The 24,255-nt window shown below is 37.2% G+C and overlaps 1 protein-coding gene across 4 annotated transcripts in view; it reads right to left on the bottom strand.

Annotated features, from left to right (window-relative positions):
• Positions 1-479: 479 nt before the first annotated feature.
• The window catches only part of CEP170 (centrosomal protein 170), an 89,677-nt gene continuing 65,901 nt past the window's right edge, over positions 480-24,255 (bottom strand). For 2 of the 4 annotated variants that reach the window (XM_065729693.1, XM_065729720.1), the window contains 7 exons: positions 19,944-20,178; positions 17,338-17,515; positions 15,778-15,945; positions 15,422-15,510; positions 8,961-9,054; positions 7,342-7,393; positions 480-2,844 (listed from right to left, as the gene is read on the bottom strand). In XM_065729693.1, coding sequence (XP_065585765.1) covers positions 2,558-2,844; positions 7,342-7,393; positions 8,961-9,054; positions 15,422-15,510; positions 15,778-15,945; positions 17,338-17,515; positions 19,944-20,178 — 1,103 coding nt within the window. In that variant the 3' untranslated portion in view covers positions 480-2,557. The remainder of the gene's footprint in view (positions 2,845-7,341; positions 7,394-8,960; positions 9,055-15,421; positions 15,511-15,777; positions 15,946-17,337; positions 17,516-19,943; positions 20,179-24,255) is intronic. The other 2 variants (XM_065729703.1, XM_065729713.1) reach the window with 2 other exon arrangements.

The following is a 24,255-nucleotide window of genomic DNA, read 5'->3' as shown; positions in this document are numbered from 1 at the left end:
CAGAAGAGGAAATGCAGTGACCTGCAGAAAAGTTCATGCGCAGTCCAAGCTGGGACAAGTGAAAAAAAAAAAGAAGGCACCAATCTGGAGCCAAATCAGAACGTCCGATGAAGTTTTCCGACATATGAAGCAACAGGAAAGCAGTCTGGAAAACGTCAAACGTTGCACCTGGCAGGTACATTAAAACTCTCTTATTTTCATTCCACAAAGGGGAAACCACTGCTACTTGGTGACTAAAACTTGGGATTACTTTCACTTCTAGTTTTGCACACAAACATCAGTTCAAATGAGGAAATGAACCCAAGCACAGTGAAGTGAGCCAGCACTGTCAGCACAGATCAAACAAAGCAGTGGTGGCAATAATGCAACCTTTCCAGAAGAGATGCTTTTGAAAAATGCCATTTCCTATTTCAGTAAAGGTAGAACAGAATGTAGCAACATTGTGTGAACTTCTGAGCTCTGAATTACATATTTACACATTTTTAAAGTTCCAGAAACACTTTATTTATTTAAAAATGGAGCTGTAAATGCATATAACAAAATAACATACATAATAAATGTAACAAAAATAAATAAGGAGAACATGTTCATATAAAATAAGAACATAGTAATGCAAAATGCTTATTACAGAACAGAAAGGTAGTAACGCCTGAAAGAACACAAACAGAATCTCACATGAAGAGCCTGCACCTCCAAGCCATCCTCGCCATCTCCTATTTTCCACTTGAGTCTGTAGAAAAATTATGTTCCCAAGCATTAAAAAAAAAAAAAAAAAAAAAGTTATGGTGATGGTTTGGTACACTCTGTTTCAATACTTAGCTCTAGTTTCTATTTGTTTTTGCCCTTCTGCACTTTCTAAACCTTTTCTTGTAGCCTCTGTAAACAAAGCATAGTTCAGGCTTCCACAGTTAGCTGGAGTAGAGCACATTGAGTCATACATGAAGGCTGTTTGCTTTTAATTCTTTTTTAAAGAAAATACGAAATCCATTATACAACAGATTAGTGGTTTTGTTTTTACATCTCTACAAAAAAAGTTTTTGCGTTTTTATTAACTGGTCCAACTTCTACTGTCTTCTGAAAGCCTGTACAATTTAAAAGTGTACAGAAAGTAGGTTTCTTTAAACAAACGTCATATACGATTATTGCTGAAATATTAAAGACCATTTCATAAAAGCTGCAAAACTGTATCTTTAACCTTAATATATAGAGACCGATGCAAACATAGGAAAATTCCAGTCTATTAGTTACATTTAACAGAAATAACATTCCTCCAAATTACAGTGTTCTGGAAATACAAAGTCATTTACTTTCAATTTTATTATTTCCAAATGTTAAGTTACTGGGACAACTTATAAGGAAAATAGGCTTATATAGGAAACTTTAAATAGACTTGCTTTTCAGTGGAACAAGCAAAATGTCTATGTTAGCAGTCTTCTTCCAGAATCCTTTTAAATATGTAAGACAGAGACAGTTTCACTAGCAAGGCTACAGGAAAATATACAGAAGCAAATTAAAATCATTTGCTTGGGAGTGCATCTACTGATGAAGCAAATTATGACAATTCTACGTCTGAGTCCCTAAAGAAAATTTTACATCTCATGATCATTCCAAGGAACCCTAACTCTTTTCAGAATCTTATGCTGCATTTGAATTGGTGAGAGCCCATTTGCCTCAGTATGCTTTAAAATGTCCCACGCCTCTACGTTTAAGTTTGTCGTCTAGTTTACACAAACATTTGGGCAGAAATGACATATGAGATACTTCTACATTTATGAACATCAAAAAAACATTTGAAGATCAAAAAGTGCCCAATAATTCTTTCAGAAAGTGGATTAAAACACTGCAGTGTTAATACAAGTACGGTATTACCAGTTTTCTAGGTACACCAAAACACTGTCTGCTGTTCAATGATACCAATATGTTCACCTACCACTCCCAGCAAATCTTAGTGCAAACATAATATGTGAAGTTTGTAAACCCCAAGACAATTTACGCAGCAACAAGGTTACACAAAACACAGAACTGTTTGAGAGTCTCGGCACACAAGAATGAATGCTTTCTGAAATCCGTCTTACCTTTTGCAGTAATGTGTCACTGAAGCCAAAGATAATGTTTCCTATATAAATTATCTGAACTAGAATCGAATGTAACTGTTCAGCAGTTCTGTACAAACTTTAGAGGAGGAGGTTCATTAAATAGAGCAGCTTGGCAAAGAGAGCTGGGGTTTCAGTAACATTAAATGTTAGACTGCTCGCATGGCTTTTCAAAAGAAATAAATCTGTTAAGGGAAAACTGCCGATATAATAATTTCTTTGCAAAGCGCACAACCACAAAGGGCAAATCTGCCACAATCTGCTTTCCTACACTTGAATCTATGCACGTCTTTATGATTTGAAAAGGATTTGTGTGACAAGCAAAGAATCACAGTTAAAGAAAACTGGTTTAATAAAACAACTGCTGTTTGACCAAGCCTTTTGTTTAATTATAAAACCAATATTATAATCTTTCCATTATTTTTAAACATTCCACATGAAGGGTATTAGTAGCAACAGTGAGATCATTCACGCAGAGTGGCATCTTCCTCTTCGCCATCTGGGTTAAACCTATTGAAATGTATGCTGAAATCTGGCTCAGATTCAGCAGTCCCCAGTTCAGCTGCAACGGGGCCAGCAGCAGGGCGGGGAGCCCGTGCCTCGGGCTGGCAGTTTGGCTGCACCTGGGGACGGGCGCTCTGGGAAACAGGACTGGACTTCTGCTTCGGCTGAGCTGGCACGATGGGGCCAGCAAATCCCAAGTTGCTCAGAGCATCCAAGGTGCCATCGGGGTCAATCATAGCATTAATCGCTAAGCAATCAAGAGAAGACGAAAGGGATGGGGTAGAAACCATTAATAATAGTATTTTCTGTACTGATAAAAAATGTTTATTCTGTTCACATATTAGCACCTCCGTCTAGAGTGAAAGGCAACATATGATATCACTATGGCACAGAGGCACCCCTGACTTACTAAATTTGAGAGGACTGCTGCATGCCAGGAGCTTGCATCAAGGATGTGACAGAGAGGTTGCCAGACCTTGTACATCCCACAGACTTCTACCTCCTGCTGCTGCTTCACGTAGGCCCCAGTGACATAGCTGTCAGCAACCTGAGGAATATCTAGAGGGACTACAAGGAGCTGGGAGCAGCAGTGAAGAATGAGAGCACAAGTAGGCTTCTCATCAATCCTCCAGGTTAGGGGAATGGGGAGGGAAAGGACTGACAGAATTAAGAAAAATCAATAAATGGCTAAGCCAGTAGCGTTGTGAACAGGGCTTCAGTTACTTATGTCATGGAACAAATTTAGAGAAATCTGGTCTTCTGGGGGAAGATGCAGTTCATCTATCAGACAAGGGGAAGACCACCTTAAGCAGAAAGCTTTCCTGTCTAATCAGGAGGGCCTTACACAAGAGTTGCCAGGGGTGGGGATGCCCAAATCACCAAACTTTGAGGCTATCAATGGTAATGGATGCCCTGAGCTTGGAGCAGGATCACAGGCTAGTAACACAGCACCTAAGGTTCAGGATAAGGGATCTCTAACTGGTAAATCAACCTCCATGGGAGCCCAACTCAAGTGCCCGTACACCAATGCAAAGAGCATGGGGAACAAACAGGAGCTGCAGGCATGTGCATGCCTACAGGGCTATGATGTCACTGGCATCACTGGGATGTGGTAGGATGACTCTCGTATAACTGAGAATAGATGGGTAGGGGAGAAAGACAGGCAAGGGAGAAACCACCTGAAGTCCCTAGAGCTCCATGAGGAGCTGACAGAGAGCTTATGGATTAGGGTTAAAGGGGAAGGCAGGTGAAGGAGACATCATAGTGGGAGTCTGCTACAGGCTGCCTGATCAGGAAGGCTAGGTGGATAATGCCCTCTATAAACAGATAGGAGCAGCTTCATATTCACAAAACATGGCCCTCTTTCGTTCTCAGGAGTTCAACTATGCTGATATCTGTTGGAGGGGCAACACAGCAGTGCCCCAGAAATCAAAGAGGTTCCTGGAATGTGCTGATGATAACTTCCTCTTCTAAGCAGTACAGGAACCCATGAGAAAAGGTGTTATGATGGACCTTATCTTCACCAACAGAGGGGAGCGGGTAATGCGAAGCTCAAGGGCAGCCCTGGCTGTAGTAACCACAAAATGGTGGAGTTCAAAATCCTTTGGGTGCCAAAGACGGTGTGCAGCAAGCACACTACGCTGGATTTCAGGAGAGAACACTTCAAACTCTTCAGGGAATTGTTTGGCAGGGTGACGTGAGAGAAAGCCCTGGAGAGAAGAGCAGCCCAAGAAAGCTGGTGGATATTCAGGGACCATTTCCTCCAAGACCAGAAATAGTGCACCCCAAGGAAAAGAAAGGTGGGCATGAATGACAGGAGGCTTCCATGGATCTACCAGGAGCTCCTGGACTTAAGCCCAGAAAGAAAGTCTATAGTGAGTGGAAGCAGGAATAGGTTACCTGAGAGGACTACAAAGAAGATGTCCGAGCAGCTAGGGATCACATTAGAAAAGCTAAAACCCAGACAGAATTAAATCTAGCCAGAAACAAAGGAGAACAAGAAGAAATTCTACAAGTATAGCAGCGATAAAAAGGTCAGGGAGGATGTGGGCCCTCCACAGAAGGAAACTGGAGATCTGGTTATGAGGGATACAGAGAAAAATGAGGTGCTCAACAACTTCTTTGCCTTAGCCTTCACCAGCAAGGACTCTAGCCACATCGCTCAAGTTGTAGAAAGCAATAGTAAGAACTTGGAGAAGGTAGATCTGCCTGCTGTAAGTGAAGATCAGGTTTGAGACCAGATAAAGAACCTGAGGGTGCACAAGCCTGTGGGACCCAACAAGATTCATCCCTGGGTTCTAAGGGAACGGGTAGATGAAGTTGCAAAGCCACTAATCCATCATATTTGAAAAGTCAGGGCAGTCTGGTGAAGTCCCCACTGATTGGAAAAGGGGAAACATAACCCCCATTTTCAAGAAGGGATAAAAGGAATATACAGGGAACTACAAGCCAGTCTCACTTTGTGCCTGGCAAGATCAAGGAGCAGATCCTCCTGAAGGCATTACTAAGGACCATGGAAAATAAAGATGAGGTGATTGGTGGTAACCAGCATGGTTTCACCAAGAGCAAGTCATGCCTGACAAAACTGGTGGCCTTTTATGATGGAGTAGCGTCAGCGGATAAAGAAAGAGCAACTGACATCATCTATCTGGACTTCTGCAAAGCTTTTGACACTGTCTCACATTACATCCTTGTTGTCAAATTGGAGACAAATGAATTTGATGGATGGACCACTTGCTAGATAAAGAATAGGCTGAATGTTTGCACTCAGAGAGTTCCAGTCAACAGCTCAATGTCCAAGTGGAGACTGGTGATGAGTGGCGCTCCTCAGGGATCAGTGTTGGAATTGGTGCTATTTAACATCTTTGTAGGCGACATGACGTTGGGATTGAGTGCACCCTCAGCAGTTTACAGATGACACCAAGCTGAGTGGTGCACTTGACACGCTAGAGGGAATGGACACTATCCAGAGGGACCTGGACAGGCTTGAGAGGTGGGTGCACGTCAACCTCATGAACACGGCCAAGCACAAGGACCTGAACCTGGGCCAGGGCAATCTCAAGCACAGATACAGGTTGGGCAGAGAATGGCTTGAGTGCAGCCCTGAGGAGAAGAATTTGGGAGTGTTGATGGATGGAAGATTCAACATGAGTTGGCAATGTGCACTTGCAGCCCAGAAGGCCAACCATATCCTGGGTTGCATCAAGAAAAGAGTGACAACCAGATTGACGGAGGTGATTCTGCTCCTCTCGTGAGAACCCACCTGGAATACTGCATCCAGTTCTGGAGCCTTCAACACAAGAAAGACACAGAGTTGTTGGAGAGGGTCCAGACGAGGGCCACAAAGATGATCAGAAGGCTGAACACCTCACCTATGAGGACAGGCTGAGAGAGCTGCAGCTCTTCAACTCGGAGGAGAGAAGGCTTTGAGGTGACCCTATACTGGCCTTCCACTACCTAAAGAGGGCCTAAGGAAAGCTAGGGAGGGACGTTTTATAAGGGCATGTAGCAAAAGGATGAGGGGAAATGGTTTTAAAATGGAAGAAGGTAGATTTAGACTAGATATCAAAAAGAAATTCTTTGCTGTGAGGGTGGTGAGACACTGGAACAGGTTGCCCAGTAAGGTTGCAAATGCCCCCCCCTCCTTTAAAGTATTCAAGGACAGGCTTGATGGGACTTTGCATAGTCTAGTCTATAGGCAGATGTTGCTGCCTATAGCAGGGAGATTAGAACTAGATGATCTTAAAGGTCCCTTTCAACCCAGACCAGTCTATGATTCTACGATTCTAAGATCAGAAACCTCCACTTCAGGGATAACCAAAAGTTAAACTATATTGCTGAGGGCTTTCGCTGAATGCCTCTCAAGTACTGACAGGCATGTTGAATCAACCACCTTGACAGGAATCTTGTTCCAGTGTTTGACACCTCTCACAGTAGACCAATTTTTCCTATTGCCCAGTCTGAACCTACCCTGGCATAGCTTTGTGCCACTCCTGTGTGTCCTGTCATCAGTTTCCAGGGAGAAGAGATCAGTGCCTTCTTTTTAAAATATTCTCAATTTTTAAACTGATTTTGATAAATGCAATATATGTCTAAACAGCAGATTTTGTCAACATAACTTTTTTTTTTTTTTCATTTTACACAGAGGAAAAGCCTCTGAAAAATGAAAAGCAAAGAGATAACTGTTCTATTTCATAGTCTGTGGACTCCACAATCACAGAGAATGAATCCGGTAATGTGAAGGGAAGATGTCAAGAACTAATCCTAAATTTTCATTTTATGGTGTCAGATGAAATTTTTAAAACAGGTTTCCTATAGGCTATGGCCCCAGTGGATTCCTTATATTGAACAGTTCTACACATGAGGGTATTACAGATGTACAAAGACTATTTTATAAAGCTTAAGGATTTGCTATCACCCGCTCTTCAAAATTTACCCATAAGAATGTGTCTATTAAGGAAGTTTCACAAATAATAATTTTGGTATTCTCTGGACTATTTCATTTTAAGGTAAACCTTTTCTCACCCACAGAAAAATATATCACTATTCTGTTTTAATATAATTAATTCAGCAATGTTTCTTAACCACGTGTGCCAGTAATGATATGGTATTAATGTATATAAATTAATACTGTGATCATATTTTAATAAGATGTGACATTTTTACTTGTTTCTTGTTATATATGTAAGTAAAAGAAATTGGAAGCAGACAATGATGACAGAGAAAAGTAAAAAAGGATTTGTACCTTGGAGCTGTTTCTCAACTCGTTTCAGTTCCTGTAAGATTGATGATATTTCCTAAGGAAGAAACAGACAGTCCAAAGCTCAGGACTTACTTCATGAAGGAAAAAGACTTCCAAATTGTGTATCAGTAGCAAATAAGATCCCTCCCCACATTCTGATATATGGATTTGTGTCATCCCTCCTTGCATTGAAAACACCCTTGTCGGGTGGGATTGGGCTGTTTGCTTGATGGGTCCAAGTGCTTAGGATGGCCCTCTTAGAAATTAAGAGTTCTTCCTGACTTTCAATTGCCCAAATCAACAAGGGCTCTAATTTTACCCCTTACTTATCTGCCTATGAGACTTCTTCTCAAGCACTGACCAACAGCAATGTAGAAATGAGGCAAACTGAAAGCAAACCTTCAAAGGAACATTACAGAATGACCCCAATATTAATGGGGAAGACAAGCTGATTGATAATCATGTTCAGATGCGAGTCAGAGTAGTTAGCAAGATGACTGCATTGAGATTTTATCTTCGATCACTGAGCCATTGCAAGAGCCTGCACTGTGCCAGCACTGGGTCCTCAGCACTCATTTGCTTTGGAGAGCCCTTGCAGCAGCAATGCTTGCTAACACAGACAGAGCCACAGTAATACAGTCAGAAAGGCTACAACATGTTTTAAAATGTGCTGCAGTTAATAAGAATGTAAATCCTACAGCTGAAAGATCCTGCACTGAGAATACTGATAATCTGACTTCTGAGGAGAGCTATCAGCAGGGTCTACATAAGCAGAGAATTTTTGTGGGTGGCAAAGAAATGGATTATACTGGATTTTACAAAGCCATTGTCTTAAAGCAGATTCCACATCTGAGCTGGAAATAAACGTCCCAAGGTCAAAGCAAATATCAACTGCAATTGCCCTCTGGTAACTCCTTATAAGATTTTGTGGTTAAAAAATCCAAACACTGCTTTAGTATAGATTTGAATGATATACAACTCTGGAAACTAAGTAGAAACTTGAAAATGAGTACATTGGTCAAACAATTTTAAACAATGTGAGATGCTTTAATGCACTGGGGGAAAAAAAAAGCAAAATGCAACAAGTCATCATTTTTTTTTTTATTTTATTATTATTTTTTTTTACTCAGAAAAGCCTCAAATGCCAAAGTGTACTGGGAAACAACACATGCTCCATTCCCTCACACTGCCACACAGTCTGGTCATGAAGCAGCCCTAATCAGGCACAGCCAGAACACTACTTGAACTGGACTTGTATTTGGTAACCTACAGTTATTACTTCAGAACAATATTAACGATTAAATTAAAAGAATGCTTTTATTACAGTACGTCCACAGGTTCTTTTCATTCTAATATATTAAAATATGTTTCTTTAAATATGAGAAAATGGTAGGTAAAGTAGTACTAAAACTGTAAAAACAAGTTTATTCGAAAGAACATCAATCAAACTGATGATTATTACCTTCTTTTAATTAATAGTGCCCAATGGAGTCTGTATATAGTTTGTATCCTTTTAGCTTATTCTTTATTGAGAAATTCCTCCAAACAGTTACTTAGGACTGGCTCCTCCTAACATAGTAAGTCTCAGTAACCATTTAAAAAGATTAGATAACTATTCTTACCATACTTGATGTTTTCACAATAGGAACTTCACTTTCTGCTCGTAACTTGTTTTCAATTTCATCCCAATTTCTGTCTTTGTCCTTAAATAATATTCTGAAAGAAGGAACGACAATAGTACGTTTAGAAGTAAACAAACTAAAACAAAGATTAGACACAAGGTACAAGAAAGCAATGTAGGGAGCACTGAATAAAACTGAAATCTGAAAGAGTGAGAATAGACACCCGATGTTCAGGGTAGCATATAAAGGTTCAGCAGTACCATTTGTATTTGCAATAAAATGCCAGGTGCATAGCTAAGTATTTGCTTATGGTGTTGAAAAGTTACTGTTCATTCTTTCCTTCAGCACTGAGATTTTTATTAATCCAACTACTTAATAGCAGAATTCCCTGTTAAAGTTGTATTTTATATTAATTTGGTGACAAATAAAAACACTTTTGGAAATTAAAAATACATCCACAGGATATACTTTTTTTGAATGATGGAAAACTCTCACTGTACCAATTGAATACATATGGCTTAATAATACAAACATCACTTGTATTACATGTTTAAATAAGTCACTTCTATTATATGTAAAATTCCAAAGGATATTATAAGATTCCCAGGGAGTTTTTTTGCTTGCTTGTTTATGCCTTGCTTCCCTGCTGTGATAAATAATATTTTTTGTGAAATCACTGCATCATAAAAATCATCTAAATTGTGTATAACTACACTATTGAAAACATGGAATCTGTGGATATTTAAGGCCAGGGTATATATTTTTTTCCTGATATTATTTTATATTTAAAATTATATTTATTATATTTATTATTTTTATTTATATTTATCCTGATATTATATTACATACTATATAAGTGACGCCATAATAATATTAGAAATATATATTCTAAATCTGTTTCTTCTTTAATCACAATAATTAGCTATTAACTCCAGCTGGAAATGTAACTAGCAACATCTATGATATTTTAGACTTGTAAGAATAAAGAGAGCTGTACTAAGATTGCCAAACAAAAAAAAACATTGTAAACCCATAACGTAATAGCAATGCATTCTAAAGACATTATTGCTATTGGTAGGACTCCTAGGAAATAATTTTTAAGGTGGAAATTTACGACACGTTGCATATCACAGGCTTTACTTAGCAGTAAACACCATATGTGGAAAACACAAAAATGCTTGCTTTTCAATTTACCTTGTTCACATTAGACTAAAACACTCTATATTCACATATGTGATGCTTTAAACCTACCTGTCTTTTAGAGATATTACTTCTCTAACAATCTAAAATTTTTGGATGTCAGAAGTTATTTTATTTAAAAAAATAGCAAAAAAATCCTTAAAATTTATTTAAAATATAATTCCCACTGTAAGGTAGACTGGTCAATTTGTTTTTTTCTTTTTGCTATAATTTTAGGAAGCCTATTTTATGTTTTCAAAATTTTTTTTCAATTCTACATTTAATAATAATCCTTTGCTCTTCCTCCTTTTCACCATACTCTTTATATTAAAAGGATATATTTCATTAATGACTGCCTGCTTCTCCTCTCGCCTTTCCCAGTCTTACTTTCTGTGGCAAATCTGCCTAACAATTCTTTTTTTGGTTGTGTTCTGCCCCTGTTTTTCTTCTGCTGCATATTGCAGGATGCACAGACAACTGCAGAGACAGATGAACGGTGCTTGCACTGAGCAGACTGCCTTGCCTAGATTTTGCTTGACTGCACAGGTTCTTACCTGCCTGTTGTAAGGCCAGTACAATCATACAGCATTTGCATTGCACAGAACAGATAAAACTCCAAAGGTCTCGTCACTGAAACGCATACTTAGATCCTTTCACTTCATAATCTCCACAAATTCCTGCAAACTCACATGTTATATAAAGACAGAAAAGCAGAAAAAATGCGTATCTGCTTCCTGAGAAGTCACCAGAGTAATTCATCAGCCAAGAACTGGATGTAAGATACATGGCAAGAATGCCACAGAACTTTCCATTACAATGTCATTTTGTGTATACTAGTGGTTAAAACAAAACTGATTAAATGCAGCAATGAATAAAAGTAAATCATAAGAGAGGGGCTTAGCCACAGTCAAGCTATGACTTTGTCCTGAAGAAAAACAGATCTATAGAAAGTATTTGGGGAAAGGAAAGAATTGGACATTTGAATCTGTTTCAAGTTGAACTCTCAATTAGGACCTGGAAAAATTAAGAACAGCTTCAGCAGTTCTGAGAGAATTTAGGCAAGGAATAAAGTTTCAAAGGCTTCTCTCAATCCCAGATCTAAATATAAGAAAAGAATGATCATAGAATCAGATTATCAGCACGAACTCTTCTGGCTCCACACAGGACCAGCTGTGTCCTCATGAAATCACCACATGAAGAACGTTTCCCTTTCTCCCTCCGATGAGGAAGAAGTCTCTTCCAAAGCCTCACTTTCTAATCTTACTTCCTTACTGCAGAGGCAGGCTCACAGAAATGAGCCTGGTTGGGCACTTCTCACACAGAGCTGGGAATGTAAGCAATGCTGCCTGAGAGGTCGCTTTGCTCTCAGACCACCTCCATGTATCCTAGGACTGCAACCTTAGTGCTCAGAGGGCTTCTGTCCAGCTCTGGGTGGCAGGTGACGTGGTGAGCCCCAGGCCAGGCAGGCTGGTGGCAGCCCGATGCCTCTCCCCTCAGCTGCCATGGTGCCCACAGCTGTAGCCACAATGGGTGCCCCTGTGCTGACAGAACTCGGTGTGAGTCAGAACATTATGTACAAACTGGAGAACAAATGGCAGCTCCATTGAATTGGGTAAGAAATTAGTTAAGCAAAAAGATATACATTTTCTCTTCCTTACCTCAGATGCATTTATTTACATGACCGACTTCTCATTATAATTTCAGACATCTTCTTGTCAAGAATGACTAAAAATATTTATGTTCATAATAGTTTAGCCAAAGAGAAAGTGGTATTTTCAGTAAACCTAACTACGACAGCTAAAATATTACAGAGAGAAGCATTCACATTTACAGAAAGCATTTATCTGTGCATTTGGACTCGGACAGGAGGGATGTCGTTTTTCAGCATATACGGTGGAATCCGTTATCACTGTAACTGCCTTATTGTGAGAGAAGCTTACATTGGTGAACAGAAGAACTTGAGGGAGGACTTAGCACAGCCAAGTGCACTGGCATCTCCAAAACTGTCTCATCTCCTTTCAGGGTCAGATACTTTGGAGTTGTACACAACTGTTAGCTTGATAAATCCTGATTGATTCTCATCATATCAGTTCTGGACAGAAATTTTAAATGGCTTAGCCCCAGCTAAATAAACAGAAACATAGCAGGCTGTTGAACTTACTACAGAATTTATCTTAGCTTTGTTTTGATGTACATAACTCATTGCTCCCTTACACGCTCACTAAAAAACAATTCTACAACTACTGCGCTTCTCTAATTCAAAATAGCAACGACATTATGCAAAGAGTCATTATTCAAATCCATTCTGAGTAGGAGGAAAAGGAAGTTATGATCACAGCTCTGGGAGTTTTGCTGAAGAAAGCTCCCCCCGTACATATTTTTATGGAAATTCATAATGCTGTTCTCTTTAAATATACATAATGTTTATACATATCCTTATATGTATTATATCATAACTGCTCATATAATTATTACATTAATTACAATGTAATATGACAGTCATTAAGCTAAAAAAATTTAGCAAAAAATATATTACTGTTTCTCAGAATGCATTTGCGTACATGGATTTGTTCTAATTCATTGTACTGTACTCACAGTTTTTTGTGTTAAATAAACTACAACTGTACTGGCAAAATATACACAGATCACAAACTTTATGGTCTGAAGAAAAATCAGGATGACAAAAAAAGAGTAGAGCATCTACTTTCTACTGCTTTTAAGGCATTTTAAGCTACATATCATCCTACAAGCCTACCATAAAAAAGTCAGTCAATAAGTAAGATTCTTGCTCCAGTGACGCAGCTTTAAAAGGAAAAAAAATATACTGGTAAGCAAGTTTCCTCATTGATGTCACTGAATTTTCCCAAATAATTATGCTGAAGACAAAATCTTATGTAATATTTTTGTAATGTTTCTACTTGCAGTGTTTATAATGCCTTTTAGAAAGACTTTCAAAGAATGATCACACTTGGGTATCTCTTTGCATGTGTTTATTTGCTCATTTTTTGAGGTCTGCTATTAAAGTAAATGCTACAGTGCAAAGGTAGATGAGTAGTGAATAAGTTGTGAATTTCTACTAATTTCTTGTAAATTCTGCACAATAAAGTAAAATTCTTAATTTGATACAGTGCTGCTGTTTATGGGGGCAGGTGGCTCCGCCACACTGCAGTTTGCTTACTCCCTACTCCCAGTGTGATGAGGGAGAGAATTGGGGGAAAAAAAAAAGAACATTTATTTATTTTTAACATCAGCTCACAGATTGAACTAAAAACTATTTACCAAGACAAAAATAGAAAAAAGAAAAATAACGACAATGACAGTACTATATAGAATATACAAATTCACAAAACAAGAGATACACAACATGACTGCTCACCACCTGCTGATCAGTGACCAACCAGTCCCCAGGCGGTGGCATCTCCCCTCAGCCAACTCCACCCACCCTCTGTTTCATAGTCCCACGTGGTATCTTATGGTATGGAATATCAATTTGGGCAACTGTCCTGGTTCTGTCCCCTCCCTGCTTCTTGTGCACATCTCCCCCAGCCCCGTTAACAGCAAGACAGCACAAAAAGCTAAAACAGCCTTGGATCTGGACAGCACTGCTCAGCAACAACGACAACATTGGTGTCTTATCAACACTGCTTTTCTACTAAAGCCAGTACATAGCACCAAAGCAGACACTACAAACTAAATCAATTCTGTACCAGCTGAAACCACGAGAATATCAGCTTCTTACACTATCCTGCCAGTGAAAGAGCTAGGGCTACACAGGAACCTGTGAGGGGACAGAACCAGGATAGAGCATTTCTGATATTAACAATGTTTTAAACCTGCATTTCAAAAACTCATTTTATCTGAAATTGACATAGCAAAAGATATTTAAGTATTTTCCTTAAAAAAATCTAAATAAATAGCATCGCACATAAAATCATGGATTGTTGGAGAACCAAGGAGTGAAAGGCAGCAAACAGTGTTTTCCAGCATTATAAACCTGCAGCCTCAAAATGGAAACTTGGAAGGAGAAGCGAAGTGAGATGAATGTCAGTCTGGGAGCATACTCTGAAATGGTGGAAATGACACGCTCACAAACACTACTGATAACCACTGGTAAAAACAGAACAGACTTACAAATAAAAAGAATAGAAATAATAAGAAAGGGCTCTTTTAAAGACTTGATTCTTCAATGACACTGCTCCTACTATAAACAGTAATGCGAGAAATGGCAGACAACCTTTTATGAATGCATAATGATTTTTCTAAAATCTTCATTTGTATGGTGAAGCCTTTTTCAGTACTCCCGTGAGATAGCAACATATAGATACATTAAAATTTTGCTGCTCTTAATAGTTTCACCATACTATAAAGAATTAAAACAGGAATTTGGTGATTAATTGGTCACCTATCCAAGACTTCAATATGGGACACTTCCTAGACAAACTGATCAATTACAGACCTGATACGTTCTCACAGATAAAAAAAATTTTGCATGAAGTTCAGCCAAGCATCTTTTCTTTTTAATAAACTCTATTTTAAATTATTAACTACAATAAGACATGAAGGAAGGACATGTAAATCAAACAACACGACTTTGCATTTAGAATTTTCATTTCCTCTTGTCAACTAAAATGGTCACCAAATGTTACTGAAGTTAAATGCAACTGTTGATAGAGAAACAAGTTGTCATTTTTTATAAATCTGGGCTTTCTGTTAGCTACCATAACATTTTTGGCAGGACTCTAGCCATCTAAGCAGGACTTTGCAATTAAAAAAAACAAATCTCATCATCTGTTATTTTAGTTATTGTCTCCAGAGTAAGTTCTTCTCCAGAAGGATTTAATGAAACTGTTCTCTCTCAAATTGTTTTTCTTCCTAAAAGGGTTCATCTCTACATCAGCTTGGCAAGTACACAATTCAAAATTTTAACCTTATTTTTAAAGTAAGGGAGATAAGGCTTGTGTAGAAGCAGTGCAGATTTTGTACAGCATTTCCATGCTTTAGTATAGCTCTTCTGCTGGAAATATCTTGGGTATTATCCTGTCCATGCAAATTTTGCTGATATTCATCTTCATATAACGTGAAACACACACGCATAATAATGGAATAACAATTAATTTGAAATCTTGAAAATGAAAAAACCCCACCATAACTAACATTGTTTTTTCAAAACACAAGCTGCTACTAAATACATTTCCTCTATGTGAATTACATACATCTCCTACTAGCAGGAATCTCAATGAGAGTAGAACATTTTCAGTAATAACTTTAAAAAGAAAACCCACCTGATTTTGCCAGCTGTTTTGTCTATGGATTGTCTTATCTTGCGAGAAAACTGGAAGACTGAGGACAACAGCAAACTATCCCCCATAACCTGCAATAAGTTTTAAATAGAATTAAATAATTCCATATATTTTCCATTTTTTTTACCTTAAAGAATATTACTTGTGCTCTAAGTAGTATCCAATACAAATGATCATATTAAAACATTTTGCAAATTAAATCACAAAGAATTTTTTCTAGTATTTATGCTACCTGGTACAGGTAGGAAAGCAAGGATAGTGTAGAATGCTAATGAGAGAGATGATTATGAAAAACTGAAATAGAAACATTACTATAGAGAAATGTCTTTTGCACTCACTTCATCTCTGCTCCAAGTCCTTCTTCTGGTAATTGTTGGGGGATCCATGGCGTCTGGTACCTGAGGTCTAGCATCATTAGGCCGACTATTCCCCTCTGGTGGTTTGGTGTGCACCAGTGGAGGGATTTTTCTAAAATTGAGACTTTCATCAAATACTCGGTCAACCAACTGGAGAGTAAAAGAAGAATGCACTTTATGAAACCAACTGCACGTGTGTAAAATGAGACTAAATCCTTTCTCCTTTTCAAACAGCTTAGAAGAATTTTGTCAAATAAAAGTCGCTCTGTTGTCTCTGTAGTATAACATGCCTCACCTATATAGCAATACCTTGTTAAAATGAATTTCTTTTTTTCAAACAGCAGATCTACATGGGAACAAAAATAAGGCTACCCTGCAGAAATTTGGCTTACATACAAATAACGTGGATAATTACCTACAAGCTGCTACTGGAAATTTATTCCTTTAATGAAAGGAATATACATGTGAAAGTAAGTAAAGTTCAATCATGTTTAGGTTTTTCCCAGTTAGTCAGAGTTACAGAAACACCTATGCCTACTGAAAGGAAATACTGCCACCTGCAGTAGTATGTACAACTATACAACACTTTTTTTTTTTTTTTAAAGAAAATTAACAGTAGTACTAAAGTCAGAGCAGTCTGACTACATCTGAAAAAATGGCTAAACTGGCTAGTAGTGCTCATCAGTCTATAAGAATTAAAGGTAAAATCTGTGTGAATGTAGTTATAATTTTTTCAGAGTATACAACTCAAGTTTCTTGTCACTGTTTATATCTTTTTTTCCACAGAAAGACAGTTTTATACTAAACACGGTCAACTAATCTATTAAACAAACTTTACGTACACAAAGATGAATAAACACATTTTGAAAGGAGTGATATGAAGAAAAAAATGCAGTAAACATTAGGGTGAATTGCAATATGGAGGAAAGTGGTGATTTAAGTTCAGATTAATGTGTTTATCAGCATTAGAACTGTGATGGTTACTAGAACAAGTTAGTCAATATATTCAAGCAACAGCACACCAGTCAAAGAAAAGAAGAATTAATACAAGCACAACGCAAACTTATTTCAAGGAAGTTTTTACGATGTTATCAGGAAAGAAAATGTGAAGTTATTGTTAGCTGATGGTGCCTAAGCATTTCAGTATTCAGAATAATCTCTAATGTCGCCTGAGAACAGAGGGGCTTTTTTAATAGCTAAAATGAATTAAATGTATAGATATATATATTCCTGCACACGTTACTAGTACTCTTAAATGCACTTAGATACTACCCAATAGTATCTAAGGCTAAGAACAAGCAGTAAAAAAATAACCATCCTGTCCTATGCTTTGTGGAAAAAAAGAGACAGACAGATAGTATGCATTTGTGTGGTATCTTTTACAATCTGCTTTAGCAGAACCATTTCTGGGTAGTTTATCAGAATGTAAAAGAACTTGAAATTAAAAATGAATGTAGAGATCATGCATACAGGTTGGGTGGAAATAACTAAAAAAGGCTATGCAAAATGCTAAAAGCAAAAGAAATAAAGAAAAGAAAGAACCTTATGCATTTCTCCATGAAGATCTCCTACCTCTTCTCTAGTGTCTATGGCAGAGCCAGGGGTGGTGGCAGCAGTGCTTACTGTGGTACTGGGGGCAGTGCCTGATGAAGTCACTGAATCTATTTCTCCTGCTACATCGTTGATTTCTCGTGCGATGAGAGCCAGATCTTGACTGATCCTAGTAATAAAGACAGTGTTACATTCTTCTCTACAAGTACAAACAGAGCAGTAGAGCCCAGCCTGCAGCCTTTCAGATGATGTTCCACTTTTTGACGAGAGCTGTGTTATGCGAAGGGGTGCTTTTCAGAACCATAAGGATATTCATAGAAACACAAAAGGAAATTCTTATCTGAAGCACTTAATAATATGCCTTTATAGTGGAAGATGGTACAAAGCAATCACAAGAGAGTATCCTTGTTTTCTTCTTTCCTTCCTAGGATTCCCAGGCATAGATGTGTGCGACACATTTAAGTCCAGAATAGGATGCACTGGAAATACTGTGAAAATACTGCACAGATATCCCATGTAGCTGCAGTAAAACTGAAATGTCCAGGATACATTTAATTTATATTTCAGTTTATCTCCTCGTGAAGAACTTCCACAAGACCTCTGATTATCCAGCAGCCTTGCAGCTTGCTCATATAAGCTGCTTACATGTCTAAAACTTCTGACCAATACTTTAAATCCTCAAATTTAAACAAGAAAAGCTTGCTATTTGGAAAAACGGATGTCTGATAGCACTATACAAAGACATTCATCTTCTCAGCTGAAGGTTCCTGTGACTAATGGCTACTTGAAGAGTTCTGACCTACTGCTGTCTTTCACTGCAGTCGTCTTTTTCTTTCTTCCAGCACATCACAAAATAGCTCTGCTCTGCATTTAATTCAGCAGAATGGAATCATATGAAGGGAGCTTCCCTACCCTAGCTTTGCTTGCACCTGTTTCCCCAGGCATATTTTTAAAAACATACTTTCCAAGTTTATTAACATTTGTTAATTGCAGAGTCTGTGAGAAGTGTAAACTGGATCATTCTTTGAAGATCAGTTTAAACACGTGATGGTAACAAGGGAAAAACAAAATGCTTGTCATATATTCTCAACTTCCAGCAACACATTTCTTCTACGAAATACTTAACTTTAAGCCTCCCTAATCTGATCATAAATTCATAGATTCCATAAATTCATAGATTCATAGGTACATTAGGTTGGAAAGGACCTACAAGATCATCTAGTCCAACCATCCTCCTACCACCATCCCTACCCACTAAACTACTAATTTACTCATTCAGTAATTTACTAATCACTCATTCAGTTGATTAAAAAAAAATCGACACCTCCTCCCTGTCCCCTAAAATTTTTTGCAAAGATATTGTTAGAAGTGTAACTGATGACTGGCAAGCATAAATCAATAAGAAAGAAAAATAAATAAAAATATTAATAAAGAAATGCAACTGCAGAAGTGAAGGAAGCTAACAAAATTAATGAATTGTTCCACTTCTCTTCAGCTGACAGCCTTGTATGCATTCTCCCATAATGTACCAATTACCCTGGTCACCCATTCACTTCCACACTTATAAACAACCCATTTTAGTAGTGTGGATGCAAATTCAGATCAAAATAAATATATTTGTAGAATTCTGTAAGAGTTGAATATTTTTACAGATGTGCACATGCACAAAAATATGCATATATGCACAAATATAAACATAAGGTATTTAAATAAAAGTACATATCTTCATCTCTGTTCACGAGGGCACAATATCACCAAAGCCACAATATAAAAATTACAGCTTTGAAATTTCTAAGCTGTACACAATTCTGATTTTAATCACACATTCTTCATGTTCTTGCTATTAAATTATAATTAAATTAATAACCTGTTAGTTCAAGGTGATTCTCACAACTTCACAAGTCTGCCTTAAGAATTTTCCCTTTGCACAGACTACACTAGAACAAAATGTTGAAAAATATTACCAAGAAGATGGGGGAAAAAAGAAATAAATAACTACTTATGCTAAGCAATTGACGTGAAGCACAGTGCTAATAGCTATAATGCAGAAACCGTGACACTAATCTCAGGGACTCAAAAGAAATTACTTTTTGATGAATACATATGATTTTAAATCACACAATATCTAATATGACCTAATGGTCTCTCAAAACTTGCTTCCTCTCTGACACCTATTCAATTCACTCATCTGAAATTCTCACTATCAATGCAAATGTAACACAAAATCAGATATATAATATACCTCAAATATACCTCAAGAAATATGCCATTAGCAACCAATAGTTCCACACAAAGTTCCTCTGCAAGTCCCACTAATGCAACCAGAAGCTGAATTCTGGGATCTAGCTATCGTAACTCAGACACCATCATCATGTTCCATTAGAAATATGTGTGCAGGTAACACAAGTGTTCTGCAAGTGTCTCATCAGTGGAATTTAAAATCGCCCATTCAGCTAGTGTACTATCTGAATCAGTGTACTGTATCACTAAGTAGAGTGATACAGATATTCTACCATCTTGTTTTGTCCTGTGTATGTACCATACAACTGGCTGGGTGCAACACTTTGTTATTCTGGTGGTGCTCCTTTGAAACCAACCTTGCTATTTCTTCTCGATGAGCAGTCCAATCACGTATGTAATCTTCCTGTTCTTTTATTCTGTGCTTGAAAGCATTGCTACTTTGAGCTGCTGTCCCCGTGCTCTGCAGACGTGTGGTTTTCAGGGCTGGAGAGGTACGTAGACGGGTATGTTTAGGAGAATTACGGTTTGATCCAAATTCATCTTCTGAGGTGGAAGCATAATCTGTAGGAAAGCGCCTCCATCTTGCACTTACTAAATTAGTTTAATCATTAAAAAAGAATTATTATTGCATCTTGTATAAGGAAAAAAACAAAATTATTTCAGTATTATCATAGAAATACACGACTTAACTGTCAATCCCCGGATACCTTGCAAAAAGCTTTTTTTACTACATCTTAAAAAGAAAGCTACAGAAGTTGTGTTAAATAATATTAATAAAACATAAATTGGATGCTCTTTGTATAATGATGAGTGAAATCAGATGTAAAAGCCAGTAACTGTAAATGAGCTCAAGCAAACTCTTAAAAAACAGGGGCCCAATTCATTAACATTTAAGTATATAGTCAGCTTGCACTTTTTCTGCAGACTTTTTTTTCCCCGTAAGTTTCATTTAAGGTTTAAGTAGCGCACAAAAAAAAAGGAAAGACATGAAGGAAGGACTGAGTTGGCACCAAGCCTAGAATGCATGCTCACAGAAGGAGAGCATAAACATCCTAGAAGATATAATTTAGCATAGAAAAAAATATACTTGTAATACTGTTACATAAAAAAAATCAGCAGCAGATCTCCAGAAACCTTGGAGCAAAATGTGTATTCTCAAATGTAGCACAAATTACATATGGCAGCAGACACACTAAAGTAAAAGAGGACTAGAACCAAGTAGGAGGCTTTCTTCCCCCAAAGAATCAAGTATGTTTCAGACATACTGTCCTCAAGCATTCCCAGCAGGAAGAGAGATCACTCAAGAGTAAAGGAGTGCTTACTATTGTGACCTGCTGAATTCTTGCAGGGGATTTAATCCCCTAAAGTCACTGACATTCATGAGGCTCTATAAAATGTCTACAGTAATTATAAAGTGTGTGATCACCTCTTGATAATTTAAAGTAATAGACTCAATTTACACATAGTACTTTTAGCATAGGAAAATTTAGGTAATAAAAATTGAAAGTCATTTTTAATTGTGAAAATGTGTGCAATGTTTTGGAAGACTATAACGCTTATAATATGGTATTGATGTCATAAGCCTACACCCCTTCCCTCATGCAAATAATTCATTTTTAATTACTAAAACCAAACATTCTTGTGCAATTTTTCCAGGTTTAAATCTGGGCTTCAAATTGTGAACAGCTCTACTGATTTTTTTTTTTAATGATTATTATTCTAATTTAACTGAGGGAAAGAAAATGAAAAGAAAATCTTTCCAATTACCTACTGTACTCCTTTTAGGGTTTACAAGCTTGATCTTTGTTTTAGGGAAATAGGTCATAAGCAGAAAAAGCACATTTCCCCACCAATAGCATGCAAGCAACTCGTGACTAAAGTCCAAGGAGATTCATGAGTTGGGCCCACATTTCGTTATCAATTTTGTTTGAAAATTTTCTCTGAGTTCAAATGAAATGCATCAAAATAAATGTAAAATTTATCATAAAATCTCTCAAGTGAGCTAGTCCAGTAACTCAGCACCGTACAACGAGCATATGCAGTCATATATTTAAAAACTAAAGATTGAATGAGAAGTGAAGTGTCAGAAACATTTGATTTCTAGTACTCTACCACTGTAAGTTTCAACATCAGGATCTGGGTCTGGGAGAAGCTTGGGTTTCTCTGTGTACAAAATAGTGTTTTATCATGTTAATTCGTATAGAAACATTCAGATAAGAATCATTTGCTTAAATAAAATCTACTGATGAGATCGGTATTAATTCCTCATTGACTCACATTTTTTAGGAAAAGATTCTTAAATTATACATTCAATCAAAAATAAAGAACTTTGCAAAAGCTTAAACATTTCAGAGATACTATGCAATTGAAATAACATCAATACCAATTGTCTACATAGTACCAAAAAATCAACTTTCAAAAATTATTATTATAATTATTTTAATCTGGGGAAAATGTTATTGTATACTTAACAATAGACAAATCTGATTGGCAGCTACAGAGCGAAAGCACAATGTGTTGACAAAGCCTTAATTTGGCAAATGACACCATAATCTTACTTTTAAGATTTGAGGACAGATCCACTGAACATATCCCTTACAAAATACTCTCAATGATGCACTGCCTTCTCAGACATTGTCAGTTTCAAAGCTCCTGACATTTGCTGCTCAGCACTTCAAACATGCTAAAGGTCAGATAAGGGTTGTTTTCTCTACATGCTTAAACCCTTTGCTTTTTGTTCTGGGGATACCTCAGCAACTTTGATGAACCTATCTGCTAATTATTTGTCAGGACAGCTAGGTCAGCAAGCCAGCATGGGGGCCAATACTAGTAGCTCACCAAGGTCTCTGCTTTGAAATAATGCAGAACTTTACAGTTGCAGTTGGCACTCTTGCACTAGGTCTGTCCCCACAACTCTTTCTCCCTAACATGTGGCTGTTCTGGTAACACCATCTTCTATTTTTTCCACAGTTTTGTCTTTTCTGTTTTTATTGATCACCCTATTTTTTTGACAATTTAGTGCCTCAATTAAATCTCCCATTGCTTGTGCTATAAATAAAATGACTAATTTTGGTTTGTTTACTCCCAGTGCTCTCAGTTATCACTCCTCCTGCCATGGGAACACCCAGGCAATTACTTTAATACTCATAATTCTCATCCAATACATTCAATTTATCTGCTTGCTCTTTCATTTAAAAGCAAGCAATACTTATCTGCATGAAGGCTTAATAAAGTTTCTTAAAACTACAGAGTTGCTCAATTTTAATGCTGCAATTCACTCGTATAAATACACAGTAATTAAAAAATCCAATCAATGCAGTTCTTTTCTCCTCACTTTTGCAGGCATGTATGTCTGAACTTCCAAAGAAATCTGTGAAACGTGTAAAGAATTTTCTCTTTGATAGACTGAATTTGAGAGGCACGATTCCAATGCCAGTATTTTCATGATCTACAATGCTAAGTGCTGTGATGAGAAGGGCCCATTGAACAAACTTAACACTTCAACCACACCTAACACAAGGGTTAAAAAAAAGAAAAAGTAAATAACTTCCTGGTAACAATCATGCATCTTCCAGTCTTTTTAGGTCGAGACAGACAAAAAAATAAATAATAATTATGCTTGAATTAACTTGAATGTGCCTGAAGGCAAATACATTCAAACACTTTGAGGTACTTTTGTCATTTCATTAGTAATTTTTAAGAGCACAACAAAAAATTTAAGTGAATCATTGACATTTCTAGAAACAAAATCATATTCTTTGAATCTAAAATCTGCTGCTGCATTACATTTCTATATTTTGCATGCAAATAATTCATTCAAATTAATGATACTTAAGATATGTGTAAAATGAGAAAATGGAAATGCATTGAGCAGTGGCCTGCAAAAGCAGCTTGCAGTAGGAAATTTTACACCAGTTTTCCAGTAATTCAGGTGTACCTAAAATAAATTCTAAATGTCCTATATGCTACTCCCGTTGTGGGTATGTAAATTGATAATTTATTTTTCCTGACAGTAGCTATTTCTACTGCAATTTTTTCAAAACAAACTTGTTTTTTAATAACTAGCTTATTGTATAAGTTAGGATAGCTCACAAGAAGATGGCATCTTTTCCCTTTGGAAAGCAGTATATTTTGTACAAGGCATGGTTAGCGGTGTAAATATGAGTAACCAAAATGAACATTAAGACAGACAGCCAGGACAGATGATTGGGAAAAGAAAGCTGAAAGGACTCTGCTAAACAGAGGTAGCAAGTCACCTCAATGCAGCAACCTGGGAGAAGTTTAGAAAGCATAGAGCAGAACAGTATAAATGGACACAAACCTCAACATCCATATACAGTTTCATGAGGAAGGCAAAAAAAAAAAAAAAAAAAAAAGCAAAGCAACAAGGACAATCTGTGGTTTGCCTTCTAAAAATTCAGTAGTAGCGAGATGAGTACTAGTATTAGTACAAGCAGTATTAATGGACACACTTCTCTGACCTAATGCTGCCACCTTTCAGGCTGCACAAATACAATCAAAACTGATTAAAAGTGAAAATACGTTACTTTCCCAATGACATATTTGAGGGAAATATTCCGCTCTTATCAGAGGCTTAACTCTTTTTTTTTTTTTGTATCCTTATAGAGAGCATATTAGAACAGAACTCTCTTTTATTTTATACCTTGT

Source organism: Cyrtonyx montezumae, unplaced genomic scaffold (genome assembly GCF_038088225.1).
Source record: "Cyrtonyx montezumae isolate F1298 unplaced genomic scaffold, pur_monq_1.0 scaffold_0, whole genome shotgun sequence".
Classification (NCBI taxonomy): domain Eukaryota; kingdom Metazoa; phylum Chordata; class Aves; order Galliformes; family Odontophoridae; genus Cyrtonyx; species Cyrtonyx montezumae.
The sequence above is the reverse complement of the archived record's forward strand: the minus strand, read 5'-3'. Positions and strand labels throughout refer to the sequence as shown.